This window comes from Bos javanicus, chromosome 25 (assembly GCF_032452875.1).
Source record: "Bos javanicus breed banteng chromosome 25, ARS-OSU_banteng_1.0, whole genome shotgun sequence".
In the NCBI taxonomy this organism is placed as follows: domain Eukaryota; kingdom Metazoa; phylum Chordata; class Mammalia; order Artiodactyla; family Bovidae; genus Bos; species Bos javanicus.
The window spans coordinates 14,520,006-14,534,297 of record NC_083892.1 but is presented as its reverse complement, the minus strand read 5'-3'; the positions used below and the strand labels follow the sequence as shown (position 1 = coordinate 14,534,297).

Here is a 14,292-nt window from a genome sequence, read left to right as displayed (position 1 = left end):
GTAACAGGCACAGTATGTGTCATTTAATTTAAAACACTGTGGATGAAACACTATATTTTTGCAATCAGGCTTCCCTGGTGGCTCAATGGTAAAGAATCCACCTGTCAATGCAGGAGGTGTGAGTTCAATCCATGGGTTAGGAAGATCCCCTGGAGAAGGAAATGACAACCCACTTGAATATCCTTGTCTGAAAAATTCCACGGACAGAGGAGCATGGTGGACTATATTCCATAGGGCTACATAGGGCTACATTCCATACGGTCACAGAAGAGTCAGACACGACTGAGCCTGAGCAACTGGGCACAGAACAGCACAGCTAGGACATAGTGCCCGGCAGATGGCTACCATTATCATCATAACTTCAAGGTTTTGATGTATTGTGTTATTGTTATTGTTTCCACTACTTCAGGGATATCAAGGTATTTTCATTTTTGTCATCTCCCTGGATTCTTACAGTGGTCCTGGGAGTTATGCTTAGGAGATTTTATCAGCCCACTTTACAGATGAGTAAACTGAGGCTCAGATGGTAAAGAAACCTGCCTCAGCCAGCAGGGGCAGCATAACTTAGAGCCCATTCTGCCAGGTGGCTGGGCTCTTGCTCAGTCCAAGCCATCGGCCTCCCCCACGTCCCTCCGACTCAGGTCTCCATCTGCCCGCCCCTCCCAGGTCCTGGCTCTGTCCAGCAGCTCCAGGAAGTCCAGTGCAGTGGGCGACGTGGTCAACCTGGTGTCTGTGGACGTGCAGCGGCTGACCGAGAGCGTCACCTACCTCAACGGGCTGTGGCTGCCGCTCATCTGGATCGTCGTGTGCTTTGTTTACCTCTGGCAGGTGTGCTGGGGTAGAGGGAGTGGGATTTGAGCAGAACCCTCATCCTCCTCATCCCCTTTAATCCTGTCTTTGTCCGCACCCCGTGGGCTGCTGTTATGGCCAAAGTCTCAGGCCAGGGGCGGCCTTCACGTTACCCTGGGCAGGATGCTCACCAGTCTGGGCCTCGGTTCCCCGTCTGTCAAATAATGATGATGATGGTGATGACATGGGCACTTTTGGGGGTGTGGTATCGGGGCTTCCAGGTGGTGCTAGTGGTAAAGAACCTGCCTGCCAATGCAGGAAACATAAGAAACATGGGTTTGCTCCCTGTGTCAGAAAAGTCCCCTCGAGAAGGAAATGGCAACCCACTCCAGTATTCTTGTCTGGAGAATCCCATGGACAGAGGATCCTGGCGGGTTACGGTCTGCTATTGCTGCTAAGTCACTTCAGTCGTGTCCGACTCTGTGCAACCCCATAGACGACAGCCCACCAGGCTTCCCCGTCCCTGGGATTCTCCAGGCAAGAACACTGGAGTGGGTTGCCATTCTATAGGGTCACAAAGAATCAGACACGACTGAAGTGACTTAGCACGCATGTATGCACGCACGTGTGCATCAGGATACGTTTTGAAGTTATCAGTAACGCTGGGGCCACCAGCACTACCACAAACAAAAATGAAAGAAAATTTAGGGGCAGGAATTTACTTAGTTTTTAAAACACATAAAGTAGCCACTGGGGGCAGGGGGCGGGGCGCGGAATCAGAACTTAATTCTGACTCCCTTACATCTGTTTTGTGATGTAGGACCTTTTTTCGGTTGCCCACGCAGCTTGTGAGATCTTATTTCCCTAACCAGGGCTTGTACCTGCACCCTTGGCAGTGAAAGCTTGAAGTCCCAGCCACTGGACCGCCAGGGAATTCCCTTCTTTTAAAATTTTTAATTAAAATCAGACCTTGCAGTGAGCCCATACCCTGCTTTTATCACTTTCTAGTTGCGAAACTTTCGCATAACTAGCCCCTCTGTGCCTAATTTCCTCATCTGCAAAGTAATAATGACATATAAACTCTCTCTGGCAAAAATGCTACAGTTGCTAACCCCAATGCCCACCCTTCCCTCTTTACCAGGGTCTCCTGGTGACTTTCTGATGTTAGGGACCGTCTGCCAAGAGGCAGAGTGATGGGTGGTGTCATCGGCAGACTCACTGGGGTCGTTGGTCAGCCTGCTTCACTGCCCTGCATTTTCCCCCGTGTCCTTCCTCCCTTTCTCTCCAATAATAATAGTTAACATCTGTGTACTTGCTGAGCACCCGCTGTGTGTGCTGGGTCCTGAACTGCAGGGTGGCAAGTCGAAAAGCATCCAGGCTACAAGCTTTTACGGGGGTGGGGTGGGGATGGAAGCAGCAGCAGAGGTACAATAATGATGATAACACATAACTGGTATTCTGGAACATTCCACACACTCACCCACAGCTATTTAGCCACCAATACACCCACCCAGGGGCCCATGAAACCTGGCATGCAGGCCAGATTCCTCCACCTGCTTATGTGCGGACCTCAAGCTCTACAATATAATCAGTAACTTTTCCAAGAGAGACCCTACTGCCTCCAACATCATACCCTGCATATGGAATTAAAGAAAGGGCCTCTGCCCTTGAGTTGAATTCAGTGAGCACGTAGACAGCGAGACCCAGCTGTACCCTATAAGTGTTTGTCTTGTTGATTACACATAGGGATGGAGCTCTTTAAAGATCTTCCGCTCTGCTCCAGGTGTGGGTGTCAGGCTCACAAACTTTTCTGTAGAGGACCAGGTCAGATTTTTTTTTTTTTTAACTTTTGTATTTGGAGGATAATTGCTGTACAATGTTGTGTTGGTTTCTGCTGTACAAGTCAAATCAGTCATGACTATAACTATCTGTCTATATATTTATATCCCCTCCCTCTTGAGCCTCCCTCCCACCCCCCTTCCCACCCCTCTAGGTCATCAGAGTGCCAGGCTGGGCTCCCTGTGTTATGCAGCAGCTTCCCACCAGCTGGCTACTTCACACATGGTAGTGTGTATATCGGAGAAGGCACTGGCACCCCACTCCAGTACTCTTACCTGGAGAATCCCATGGACGGAGGAGCCTGGTAGGCTGCAGTCCATGGGGTCGCTAAGAGTCAGACACGACTGAGCGACTTCACTTTCACTTTTCTCTTTCATGCATTGGAGAAGGGAATGGCGACCCACTCCAGTGTTCTTGCCTGGAGAATCCCAGGGACCGGGGAGCCTGGTGGGCTGCCGTCTATGGGGTCACACAGAGTCAGACACGACTGAAGCGACTTAGCAGCAGCAGCGGCAGTGTGTATGTATGTCAGCGCTACTCTCTCAATTCGTGCCATCTTCTTTCCCACTGTGTCTACAAGTCTGTTCTCTACATCTGCATCCCCATTCCTTCCCAGCAGATAGATTTCTTAGTACCATTTTCCTAGACTCCATATATGTGCATGAATATGCAATATTTGTTTTCTCTCTTTCTGACTTGACTTCACTCTGTATAACAGGCTCTAGGTTCATTCACCTCACCAGAACTGACTCAAATGTGTTCCTTTTATGGCTGAGTAATATTCCATTGCATACAGGTTCCGCGTCTTCTTTATCCATTCATCTGTCAATGGATATCCAGGTTGCTTCCATGTTCTGGCTATTGTAAACAATGCTGCAGTGAGCATGGGGGTACATGTGTCTTTTTAAACTGTGGTTTTCTTAGGGTGTGACATTCTAGGAGCAGTAGGGTCTCAAAACTATTCAACTCTGCCCTTCTAAGCGGCTACAGACCATACTAATCAAACAGGCCTGGTGGGGTTCCAATAAAGTCACTTATGGACACTGAAGTTTGAATTTCACATAATTTCCATGTGTTGTAGAATCTTCATTTGATTTTCATTATCAATCATCTGGTAGTGGGAAACCTATGGATCATTTTGTACAGCTTGAGGTCTGCACATAAACAGGTGGAGGAATCTGGCCTGCATGCTGGGTTTCATGGGCCCCTGGGTGGGTGTATCAACGGATTATTGACTGTGAGTGAGTGTGGAATGTTCCAGAATACCAGTTGTGTGTTATCATTATTACACGTCTGCTGCTGCTTCTACCCCGACCCTCCCCATGAGGGCTTGGAGCCTGGATGCTTTTTGACTTGCCACCGTGCAGTCTAGGACTTAGCACACATAGTGAGTCCTCAGCAAGTAAATAGATGTTAGCTGTTATTATTGGAGAGAAAGGGAGGAAGGACACGGGAGAAAATGCAGGGCAGTGAAGCAGGCTGACCAACGACCACAGTGAATCTGTAGATGACACCACCCATCACTTTTGTCTGCCTCTTGGCAAACGGTCCCTAACTTCAGAAAGTCACCAGGAGACCCTGGTAAAGGGGGAGGGGTGGGCATTGGGGTTAGCGTTTATAGCATTTTTTGCCAGAGAGAGCTTATTTAACCTTCTGTTCACAGTCCTCTGAGTATTCTCCCAGCTCTGGCAGGCGTTTGCCTTCTGGGAGCCTCTCCATGTGACCCCTGGGTGGCGATATTGCTGCATAAATGAAACAGACGGGCTAGCTGTTTCATTTTACTGTTTCAGCCACATAAAAATCGTTTATCCTCTTGGCCACTTTCACATTTTCCAGAGAGAGAAACCAAAGAGGGAGGGAAGAGACCTGTCCCCAGTCACAAAGCTGGTGGGGGCAGGGCAGCCAGAGAAAATACAGGACATCGAACTAAAGGTGAATTTCATATCAACAGAAGTATTTCTTATTGTAAGTCTATCCCAAACATAACATGGGATATATTTACACTAAAAACTTATTTGCTGTTTATCTGAAATTCAGATTTAACTGGGCTTGCAGTTAAATATATTTATTTGCTAAGTGTGGCAACTCTTGCGGGGGGGTGAATTGAAGATTCAGCTAATGGTTGTATAACAGCAGCCCTTGCTACAGGCAGTGGAAACAGCTCCACTCCCCTCTAATATGAGGAAACTGCAGCGTAGGGAGGGTTACTATCTTGCCCAGGTGTTGCTGTTCAGTCTCTCAGTCATATCTGACTCTGCGACCCCATGGACTGCTACATGCCAGGCTTCCCTGTCCATCACCAACTCCCGAAGCTTTCTCAAACTATGTCCATCGAGTGGGTGATGCCATCCAACCATTTCATCCTCTGTGTCCCCTTCTCCTCCTGCCTTCAATCTTTTCCAGCATCGGGGCCTTTTCTAATGAGTCGACTCTTTGCATCAGGTGACCAAAGTATTGGAGCTTCAGCTTCAGCAACAGTCCTTCCAGTAAATATTCAGGATTGATTTCCTTTAGGATTGACTGGTTTGATCTCCTTGCAGTCCAAGGAACTCTCAAGAGTCTTTTCCAACACCACAGTTCATAAGCATCAATTTTTTGGCGCTCAGCCTTCTTTATGGGTCCAGCTGTCACTTGCCCAGGGCCACACCAAAGTGTGGCATAAATTCAGGATTGGAACCCAGATCCCCATCCAGAGTCTGTTTTCATCATAGTAGCCAGGCACAACCCTGCCCATCTGGATGCATGTCCTGTCATTACTATGACCGCCCCCTCCATCATGTGAGGTTCATCGTTTTTCCCTCCCCCACCAAACACAGGTGGGCTCCATCTTCCGCGTGTTCCCCTCTAAGGAGCCCAGGAGTCCCGGTCTCCATGACCTGGTGGCTGCTTTCATTGGACTCTCTGACACCTCACTGCCTTAGGACCTGAGTCTGAGCATCACAACCATCCACAACCACATCCACAACCAGCCCCATATTGACAGCTGGGCTCCTGGAGGCGTCTCATGACATCCAGCCCCCTCTTTATCCAGCTTCTAGGACCGTCTGCCCTCACCGCCATTGCTGTCTTCGTGAGCCTCCTCCCTCTGAATTTCTTCATCACCAAGAAGAGGAACCACCATCAGGTTTGGCATTTGGAAGAAGGGACACTCCAGGCTGGAAGGGGGTAGCAAGCCTGTAGGTCTCAGGACCCATGCTGGTGCAGGGCAGCGGGGAGGAGGCAGGTGCAGGATAGGGGTGGGGGCTTGTGGCGGTTGCAGAGAAGGAACATTCCAGACTTCCTATCCTATCCTGTCTTCTTCCCTCTGGTCCCAGCAAGAGCAAATGAGGCAGAAGGACTGTCGGGCGCGGCTCACCAGCTGCATCCTCAGGAACGTGCGGACGGTCAAGTACCATGGCTGGGAGGGAGCCTTTCTGGACAGAGTCCTGCACATCCGGGCCCAGGAGCTGGGCGCCTTGAAGACCTCCAGCCTCCTCTTCTCCGTGTCTCTGGTGTCCTTCCAAGTGTCCACGTTTCTGGTGATGTCACTCTGGTCCCCCTGCAGAGCAAGGACTCGGTGGGGGGGAGTGCTGGGGGTGTGGGATGAGGGCTCCCCATATAGGCTCATGGGGTCACCATCACACCGAGTGACCGTCACAGACTGACCATCACCTAGCATGACCATCGTATCAATAACACCCGGAAACATAACACCACCAACCCCTGGAAATGAACCCCCCACCCAGTGACATTTAGAACCACAAGTGCCACCAGGACCCAGAGTACTCCGTGGTGGCTGATACCTTCAACTTGAGTCATCTTCCCAGAGTCTAGAGTCATAAATCCCACTGTTGTCTAGAACCACGAAAATGCTAACAAGATGGAAAAATGCATCATCATCCAATACCTGGAACTAAGAGTTTCTGATACTAAGAGTGGGGGCCACATACACACAACTCCCTCCATCAATAGCAGAATCTGGGGGACGATCTAGGTGGAAGAGAAGCCATTGCAACATGGCAGGTGTGGCCATTTGGCCCCTGGAGACCCGCAGCCAGCCTGCCTTCCCTGGCCACATTTAGCAGCTCATTGTCGCCACCCGTGTCTCACCCAGGTGGCCCTGGTTGTCTTTGCTGTGCATACTCTGGTGGCCAAGGAGAACGCCATGGACGCTGAGAAAGCCTTCGTGACCCTCACGGTTCTCAACATCCTCAACAAGGCCCAGGCTTTCCTGCCCTTCTCCATCCACTCCATCGTCCAGGTGAGGCCGCGGGGAGGGGAGGCTGTCCGGGAGGAACCTTGCAGGCTGGGCTGAAGCAAGGAAACAAAACTGGGAAAGAGATGGCCGTTCACAGGGAACAGTGGGAAGAAGCCAGCAAGCATCCTCAAAATAGGCAGCATCACCTTTCTAGCAAACCCATCTGCGAGGATCCATTCTGGTCCCTTTTTTACATTAATACAAACGGATTTCATTTCATTTCTCTTCCTTTACTGTCTCTACTCACACTGTGCCTCCTTGCGCGTGATGAAAATGAGAAAACTGCTCCAGCTGAGACATTCCTATTTATTCTTTCATCCCAGAAGACGGGCTTGGGGCTGGGAGTGGAGACACCCCCAGGCGGACAGAGTCTGTAATTGTTCCTGATGTCAGGCAATCAAAAAAGCCACCGTCCTCCTCCCTGGTCTGGTCTGCAGAATAGAAGCAAGGAGCTGGGAGCTCACCGCCAGCATTGCGCCAACCTCATGCGCTTCATCATCCACGACCTGCAAAGCTTTGTGCTGGTGCCTTGTAAATGTGTAGGGCTTGGTAGGCAGGAAGCTTTCCCAGTATCCTGAGGCACCCGACACCCAAAGTCTGAGTTCGTTTGTGGCCCTTACTGTACAGCTGACCTAAGGCTTTGGTTTCTCCAGGCCCGGGTGTCCTTTGACCGCCTAGCTGCCTTCCTCTCCCTGGAAGAAACTGACCCTGGGGCTGTGGACTCGAATCCCTCCAGATGCGGTGAGAGCTGAGTTCAGCAGGAGGGGGTGGGAGAGACAAGAGAACCAGCAGGGCCCCCCTTCCCACTGGTGGAATGCCAGGACCCCAGCTGGGGGCTGCCAGCGATGGGACTGCATGTACAGACCATGCTGTAGGCGGTGTTACTTGGAACAGGCACTGTGTATGAATCCTCCCCTTGTGACTAAGCAAGCTTCAAGCTGCCTACCTAGAAATCATCCGAATCCAAATTCTGGCTCCAGCACGGACCCCAGGATGGGTGACCTTGACCAGTTATTAATCTGCCCGAGCCTCAGTGTTCCCATCTGCAAAATGGACACAGTGATCATCACAGCACCTCTGCACAGGATTGTTGTGAGGGTTGAATGGGTCCTCTGAAGCCTCGCAGTTAGAGCAGGGCCCTGCAGCAAGTCAGCATCCAATGCATTTTAGTTATATTAGAATTATTATTGGTAAAAATCCAATAATCCAATAAAACTTACGCCAGCAAAGAGACCTCTAAATAACCCCAAATTGGTGTTTTTGAGGCTCCTCATGGCTCTGGCACGTTTTCAGCTGGGCACAGCCACATTTAGCCGAATTGATGTGATTTGGGTGTTTGGAGGTGGATGCTGGCTTGGAATCCCAGGATTGCCTTGCTGCTGTGTGGCCCAGGCAGTAACAACCCCACTCCTGGCCTCTGCTCCCCACTGTGGCAACCCACCTCCACGAGGACCGTCCTGAGGGCCACCAAGAGAGAGCAGGCCCCCAACTCTCGGGAGCTTCCTGATAACTAGCCTGGGGTCCGAGATGTCATGCCTGAATCCCTGCAGGAGGCCCCGTGGACCAGAAACCCCTGAGTGTTATTTAAGTCATGACTCTGACATACTTGATCACCTACCTATGACCGGAGCCTCACCACACCCCCCTGCCCCCACCCCAGTCCTTGCACTCTCACACACCCTGAGAGTGAGATTAACACAAACACCAACAGCTGGCAGTGACCGAGCATTTACCATGAGCCAGCACTTCGGAAATGCTTTACTTAGTGATGACCCCCTCGAACCTCACCACGGCACTATGGGGTAGGTGCTCCCATGACCCACCCCCTTTGCAGATGGAAATGAAGACGTACCCCCACACCCCAGACTTAAGAAAGGACAAGCCCCCAGAGCAGGGTAGTCAAACTCAACAAAGGAAAACACAGGACTCCCAGTTAAATCTGAATTTCACATATTAAGAAATTCGGATTTTTTTAGCATAAGTATCTCCCATGTAACGTGTGGGCAAAATTATCCTGAAAAAGTGCTCATGGTTTATCTGAATTTCAGATATAACTGGGCATCCTGCAGTCTGAAACCCTCCCCTAGAGACCATCCAGTTCAGTGGGTGTTGACTGCTTATTAAATGTAGGGTTCTCAGGCCTCACCCTCAAGCAGAGTCTCCTTTATTGGTTTGAGCTGAACCATGGAGAGCTTTGTGTTTTTCAAAAAAAATCTTTCCAGATGATTCTAAATGTGTATTCAGGGTCTGAAACCACTAATCTGGTGCCTCACTTATTACATGGATAAAATATCTGAGACCCAGAGACATGGGGAGACTATATGTTCCTGGTTACATCAGTGGTCCCAGTGAAATTAATAACACTCCATCTCCAGGGTCCTGGATCAGGTGATAAATTGTATCAGCTGCCCTCTAACCTTTTCTGTGAAGGACCCAATTGTACTTGTTTTAAGCTTTCCAAGTCCTTTTTTCTCTGTCATAACTGCTCACCTCTGCCTTTCTAGTGTGAAAGCAACCCCAGGAATACATAAATGAATGGGCGTGGCTGTGTTCCAATAAAACTTTATGAAAATAGGCAGCAGACAGGGTCTGGCCCCTAGGCTGTGGTTTGCCAACCACTGAGTTATGTAACCATCCGACAGGGAGAGAATGTGACCACTTCAGGGTCACACAAGCCCGTGCGTGGAGGAACAGTTTGTTTAGTGGGGGAGATTTCCTGCAGCCCGTGGGTGTCCTGGAGGAGGGGCAAGCCGGGAGCATCTTGTGTAACTGGCCTGTATGCCTTGTAGCTGCTGGGGAGGACTGCATCAGCATACAGGAAGGCACCTTCACCTGGTCCCAGGAAAGTGCTCCCTGCCTGCGCAGGTACAGCTGGTTGCCCCCGGAACAGCCTTCCCTTGGATGTTGGCGAGGTGGGGGAGGCAGACGGGAAAGCAAGAGTTCCCACAGACGGACGGGGAACAGGGTTTCTGAGCCTTGCCTATCAGGGAGGAGACGCCCCTCTGGTCCCCAGGCTGGTCATGTTGATATTGATGGAGGCCTGGCCAAGAGGAGCCCCAGGGTCTGGTAAGCCGTGGCGACTTCTGTCCCTGCTATGTCAAACTGGCCATTGTCACCTCCAGCCCCCAGTTCTTTGGCTGGGTCTCTGTGGCAGAAAACCCCAGCCAATAGCAAAGCTCCCTGTGAAGGGAGAGGAAACACCCTAGACTGTATCTGTGTTACTTGTCATCCACTCATTTCATAGTGTTTATTGAGCACTTGCTATGTGCCAGGCCCCGTTCTAGGAACTGGGAATAGAGTGAAGAAAACAGACAAGGGCCCTGTGCTCTTGGTGCTGACATTCTGATGGCAGAGGGTGGGGTGGGGTGGGGGTGGGGCAGCGGGCACAAATGAGAAATCAGGGTGAGGGGGCAGAGTGATGTCAAGGGAGGGGTATGTGCAGTGAGGGAAGGCCTGGCATTTAAACAGAGGTCAGATAACGGGAAGGAATGAGCCTTGCATGTGTTTGGGAGAGGAGCTTTCTAGGCAGTGGGAAGAGCAAGTGCCAAAGTCCTGAGGCAGGTGTGTGCCTGGACCCAGGACTCTCCACCTCTGCATCACTGACATTTGGGGCTGAGAGTTCTGTATGGTGGGGGCTGTCCTGTGCCCTGTCGCAGGATTAGCAGAAGTCCCAGTATTGAGAGCAGCCCCACCAGGTGTGACAACTGAAAGAATCTCTAGACTTTGCCACTTGACACTTGTGGGGCACAATCGCCCAGGTGTGTGTGAGAAACAGGACATCAGCATGGCTGCAGTGATGGTATGCTGGGCGTCCTTCAGGATTGTCAGAACCTCACCTTTCACCCCAAGTGAAGCGGGAACTGCTGGGGCTGCCACTGGGGAGTTGGGTTTGAACAGGTCCCTCGGGCCTGTGTGTGGGGGATGGACTGAAGGGCATGGACAGGGTGGGGGACAAGGGCTTCAGTAGGTAGAGCAATGAGGAGCCTGTGGCTGTGACCTGGGCAACAGGGGATGCTAGTTAGATCCTCCCAACCAGTACACTCTGTGTGTGAGTACATGTGTACATATGGGTGTACATCTGTGTGTGCACACAGGTGTGTGTGCGAGAGCACTTGTGTATGCACTTGTGTGTGCACAGATTGTGCATATGTCATGTGCATGTCTCTGTGCACATGTGTGGTGTGCGTGTGTATGTGTACTTGTGTGAGGGTGTGCATCTGTGTGCAGTCTGTGTGTATAGTGCATGTGGGCACAGTTACATGTGCCCTTGGGTATGCTGGCATGTGTGTATCTGTGTACAGGTGTGCATGAGGTATGGTGTAGTGAGTGTGCACAGACCCATGTGTGCATGTGTGCATCTGTGTACACATGTGCATGCATGTGTGATATGTGTGCGCAGACCCATGTGCACATGTGTGCACGTGTGTGTGGTGTAGTGTGCCCAGACCCATGTGTGTACACATGTGCATGTGGATGTGGTACAGGGCGTGTGAACAGACCTGTGTGTGTGCATGTGTGCATTTGTGTACACATGTGCATGCGAGTGTGGTATAGTGAGTGTGCACAGACCCGTGTGTGTGTGCATCTGTGTACACATGTGCATGCATGTGTGGGCACGTGTACAGTCGCATGCAGGATGGCAGCTCGCATAGCCATACAGGGGTTGGGAGAGGAAGGGGGCCCCAGACATCCTCTTAGTGGCCCCCCATCCTGGATGAGTTAGCAGGAGCCGAGGCCAGTTGTCTGGTGTTCACCAACTCTGCCCAGACTCAGGCTGAGTCCTAATCAGGGACACATCGCCCCTTCTGTGTTGCCAGGATCAACCTCACGGTGCCCCAGGGCTGCCTGCTCGCTGTTGTCGGTCCCGTGGGGGCAGGAAAGTCCTCCCTGCTGTCTGCCCTCCTCGGGGAGCTGTCCAAGGTGGAGGGGTCCGTGAGCATCAAGGTGAGGCCGGGCCCCTGCCGTTCACTGGACTGTCCCCCGCCTCTGCTCCTCCCGGTTCACCGTCTCACAGCTAAGCTCCTCTCTGCCTTTCACCACTGCCAAGAACCTGGCTCCCACCGCTCCTCCAAAACTGCTCCCAACCCCGTCCCCATCAGCCTGTTTGTCTTTTAGGGTCCGGTGGCTTATGTGCCCCAGGAGGCCTGGGTCCAGAACATGTCTGTGGTGGACAACGTGTGCTTCGGGCAGGAGCTGGATGCACCGTGGCTGGAGACAGTCCTGGAGGCCTGTGCCCTGTGGCCAGATGTGGATGGCTTCCCTGCAGGGGTCCACACCCGAACCGGGGAGCAGGTGAGGGTCCTGGGGGGCCTTCATGGGCCAGGGAGGCACGGTGGCTGGGGGCCATTTGTTGCCCTGACCTGTGAGGGAAGGATACAGGGGAGACAGAGTGGGCAAGGAAGTAGGGGAGGAAAGGGGCCCAGCTCAGGGCCAGGCACATAGCAAGTGCTCAATAAATAGTCTTTAATGAGAATGGTTGAAAACGGAGACTGAAGAGAGGCCAGGAGACATGGCAGGGGTTGGTGGGGTGGGGGGTGGGGGCTCTCTGGAGAGCTGGGAATGAGGTGACCCAGGCTCCTGCCCTGCCTCTCTGCGTGACAATGGTCAGATTGCTTCCTCTCTCAGGACCTCACCAAAAGATCTGGGCTGAGATGTTTAATAAACAGGATGTGTACATCCAGAGCTACAGGTTGGGCTGGGATTGACAAACTATGACCCACAGGTCAAATCCAGCCCACCAGCTGGGTTTGTAAATAAAGTTTTATTGGAACCCAGCCACGCACATTCATTTACCTGTAGTCCGTGGCTGCACTTGCATGATCAGGGCAGAGATGAGCAGCTGTGACAGAGACTAGAGTGGGGGTGGGGCAGCAAAGCTTTATTTATTTATTTTTGGCTGCACTGGATCTGCATTGCTGCACGTGGGCTTTCTCTAGTTGTGGGGCCTGCTCTAGTGTCGGTGCACAGGCTTCTCACTGCAGTGGCTTCTCTTTGTTGCAGAGCATGAACTCTGTGGTCCACAGGGCTTTAGTAGCTGCAGCATGTGGGTTCAGTAGTTGTGGGACATGGGCTTAGTTTCTCCACAGCATATGGGGTCTTCCCAGACCAGGGATCAAACCATTGCAAGATGGCTTCTTAACCACTGGACCACCAAGGAAGCCCCTGCAAACCTTTCAATAGTTCCTATCTGGCCCTTTACAGAACACATTTGCTGACCCTTGGATTAAGGGGTTGAGAGTGGAAAAATGGGAGATAAAGTTAAGTAAATGGGTAAGGTTTCCTGGAAGGAAGAGGAGAGTTTCCAGGAAAGGGTCTGGAGGAGCCAGAAGGAGCAGCTAGAAGGCACATCTGGGGAGAAAGACAAGGCGTCCTGCAGCCAAGCGGAGGGAGTGGGGTGCCTGCTGCCGTCCACCTCTGTGCACCTGTGCCACACCCTAAACCAATCATGGTTTCCCATTCCCTGCTCCCCTGAAGCCCACCCCGTCCTGGGTCACGGAAGCTCCATCCTTAAAGAGCTCAGAGCCCAAACCTTGGTGTCCTTGATTCTGCCTTTTTCTTACACCCATGTCTAATCCATCAGCAAATCCTGCTGGATCCCCCTTTGAGGCAGACCCAGAATGTTCCACGCCCCACCCCAACATCAGCTCTCCCCACATAATAGCCAGGCAGTAAATATGAGTGGAATGATGAATGAATGAAAATAAGGACTGAAAAGTTCCCACTGGATTAGGCAACAGGGGAGTGACCAGTGTCCATGAGGAAGGCTTTATCAGTGGAGAAATGGGAATAGAATCCGGACTCAAGGGGAGGGAGAGGCAGATGCAGGAAGCTTGGCTGGAAAGGGGAGAGGCCAGGCAGGTGGAGGCTGGGGGCATGTTGTCTTGAGAGCAAGTGCTTCAGGTTGGAGGTGGCCATGGAGGACAGGCACGGTGAGCCATAGCTCGCTCTGGTGAGCAGGCGTGTCCCCATCACACTGGCATTGCAGGTGTAGACCCAGGGTTCCTGTCCGTCCCTTGTCACCACAGGGCATGAATCTCTCTGGGGGCCAGAAGCAGCGGCTGAGCCTGGCCAGGGCCGTCTACAGGAAGGCTGCTGTGTACCTGCTGGATGACCCCTTGGCAGCTCTGGATGCCCAAGTTGGCCAGCATGTTTTCAACCGGGTCATTGGGCCTGATGGGCTGCTCCAGGGGACGGTAAGTTTGGAAAAATGTCTCAGAGGCCATAGTGCAAAGGTAGAGAAAGTTCTATCCTACATCTGCTCACCACCACCCTCCTGGAATTCAGTTTTCCTCTTTGTAATGGTCAGCCTTTGCTGTGACCACGCTGCATAACAAACAGCCCCCAAATCTCAGTGGCTTACATCTTCAGTCAATTCTTGCCTACGGGCCTGTGGTTAAACTACCACAGCTCTGCGTCAGGTCACTGGC

General features: G+C 51.8%; 1 protein-coding gene across 4 annotated transcripts in view; it reads left to right on the top strand.

Annotated features, from left to right (window-relative positions):
• The window catches only part of ABCC6 (ATP binding cassette subfamily C member 6), a 71,628-nt gene that overhangs the window by 23,910 nt on the left and 33,426 nt on the right, over positions 1-14,292 (top strand). For all 4 annotated transcript variants that reach the window (XR_009733504.1, XR_009733505.1, XM_061401218.1 and 1 more), the window contains 9 exons: positions 667-828; positions 5,660-5,752; positions 5,943-6,146; positions 6,722-6,868; positions 7,519-7,606; positions 9,655-9,730; positions 11,683-11,809; positions 11,981-12,157; positions 13,891-14,058. Coding sequence is in view for 2 of the 4 variants with exons in the window: in XM_061401218.1 (XP_061257202.1) it covers positions 667-828; positions 5,660-5,752; positions 5,943-6,146; positions 6,722-6,868; positions 7,519-7,606; positions 9,655-9,730; positions 11,683-11,809; positions 11,981-12,157; positions 13,891-14,058 (1,242 nt within the window). In the remaining 2 variants the exon portion in view is untranslated. The remainder of the gene's footprint in view (positions 1-666; positions 829-5,659; positions 5,753-5,942; positions 6,147-6,721; positions 6,869-7,518; positions 7,607-9,654; positions 9,731-11,682; positions 11,810-11,980; positions 12,158-13,890; positions 14,059-14,292) is intronic.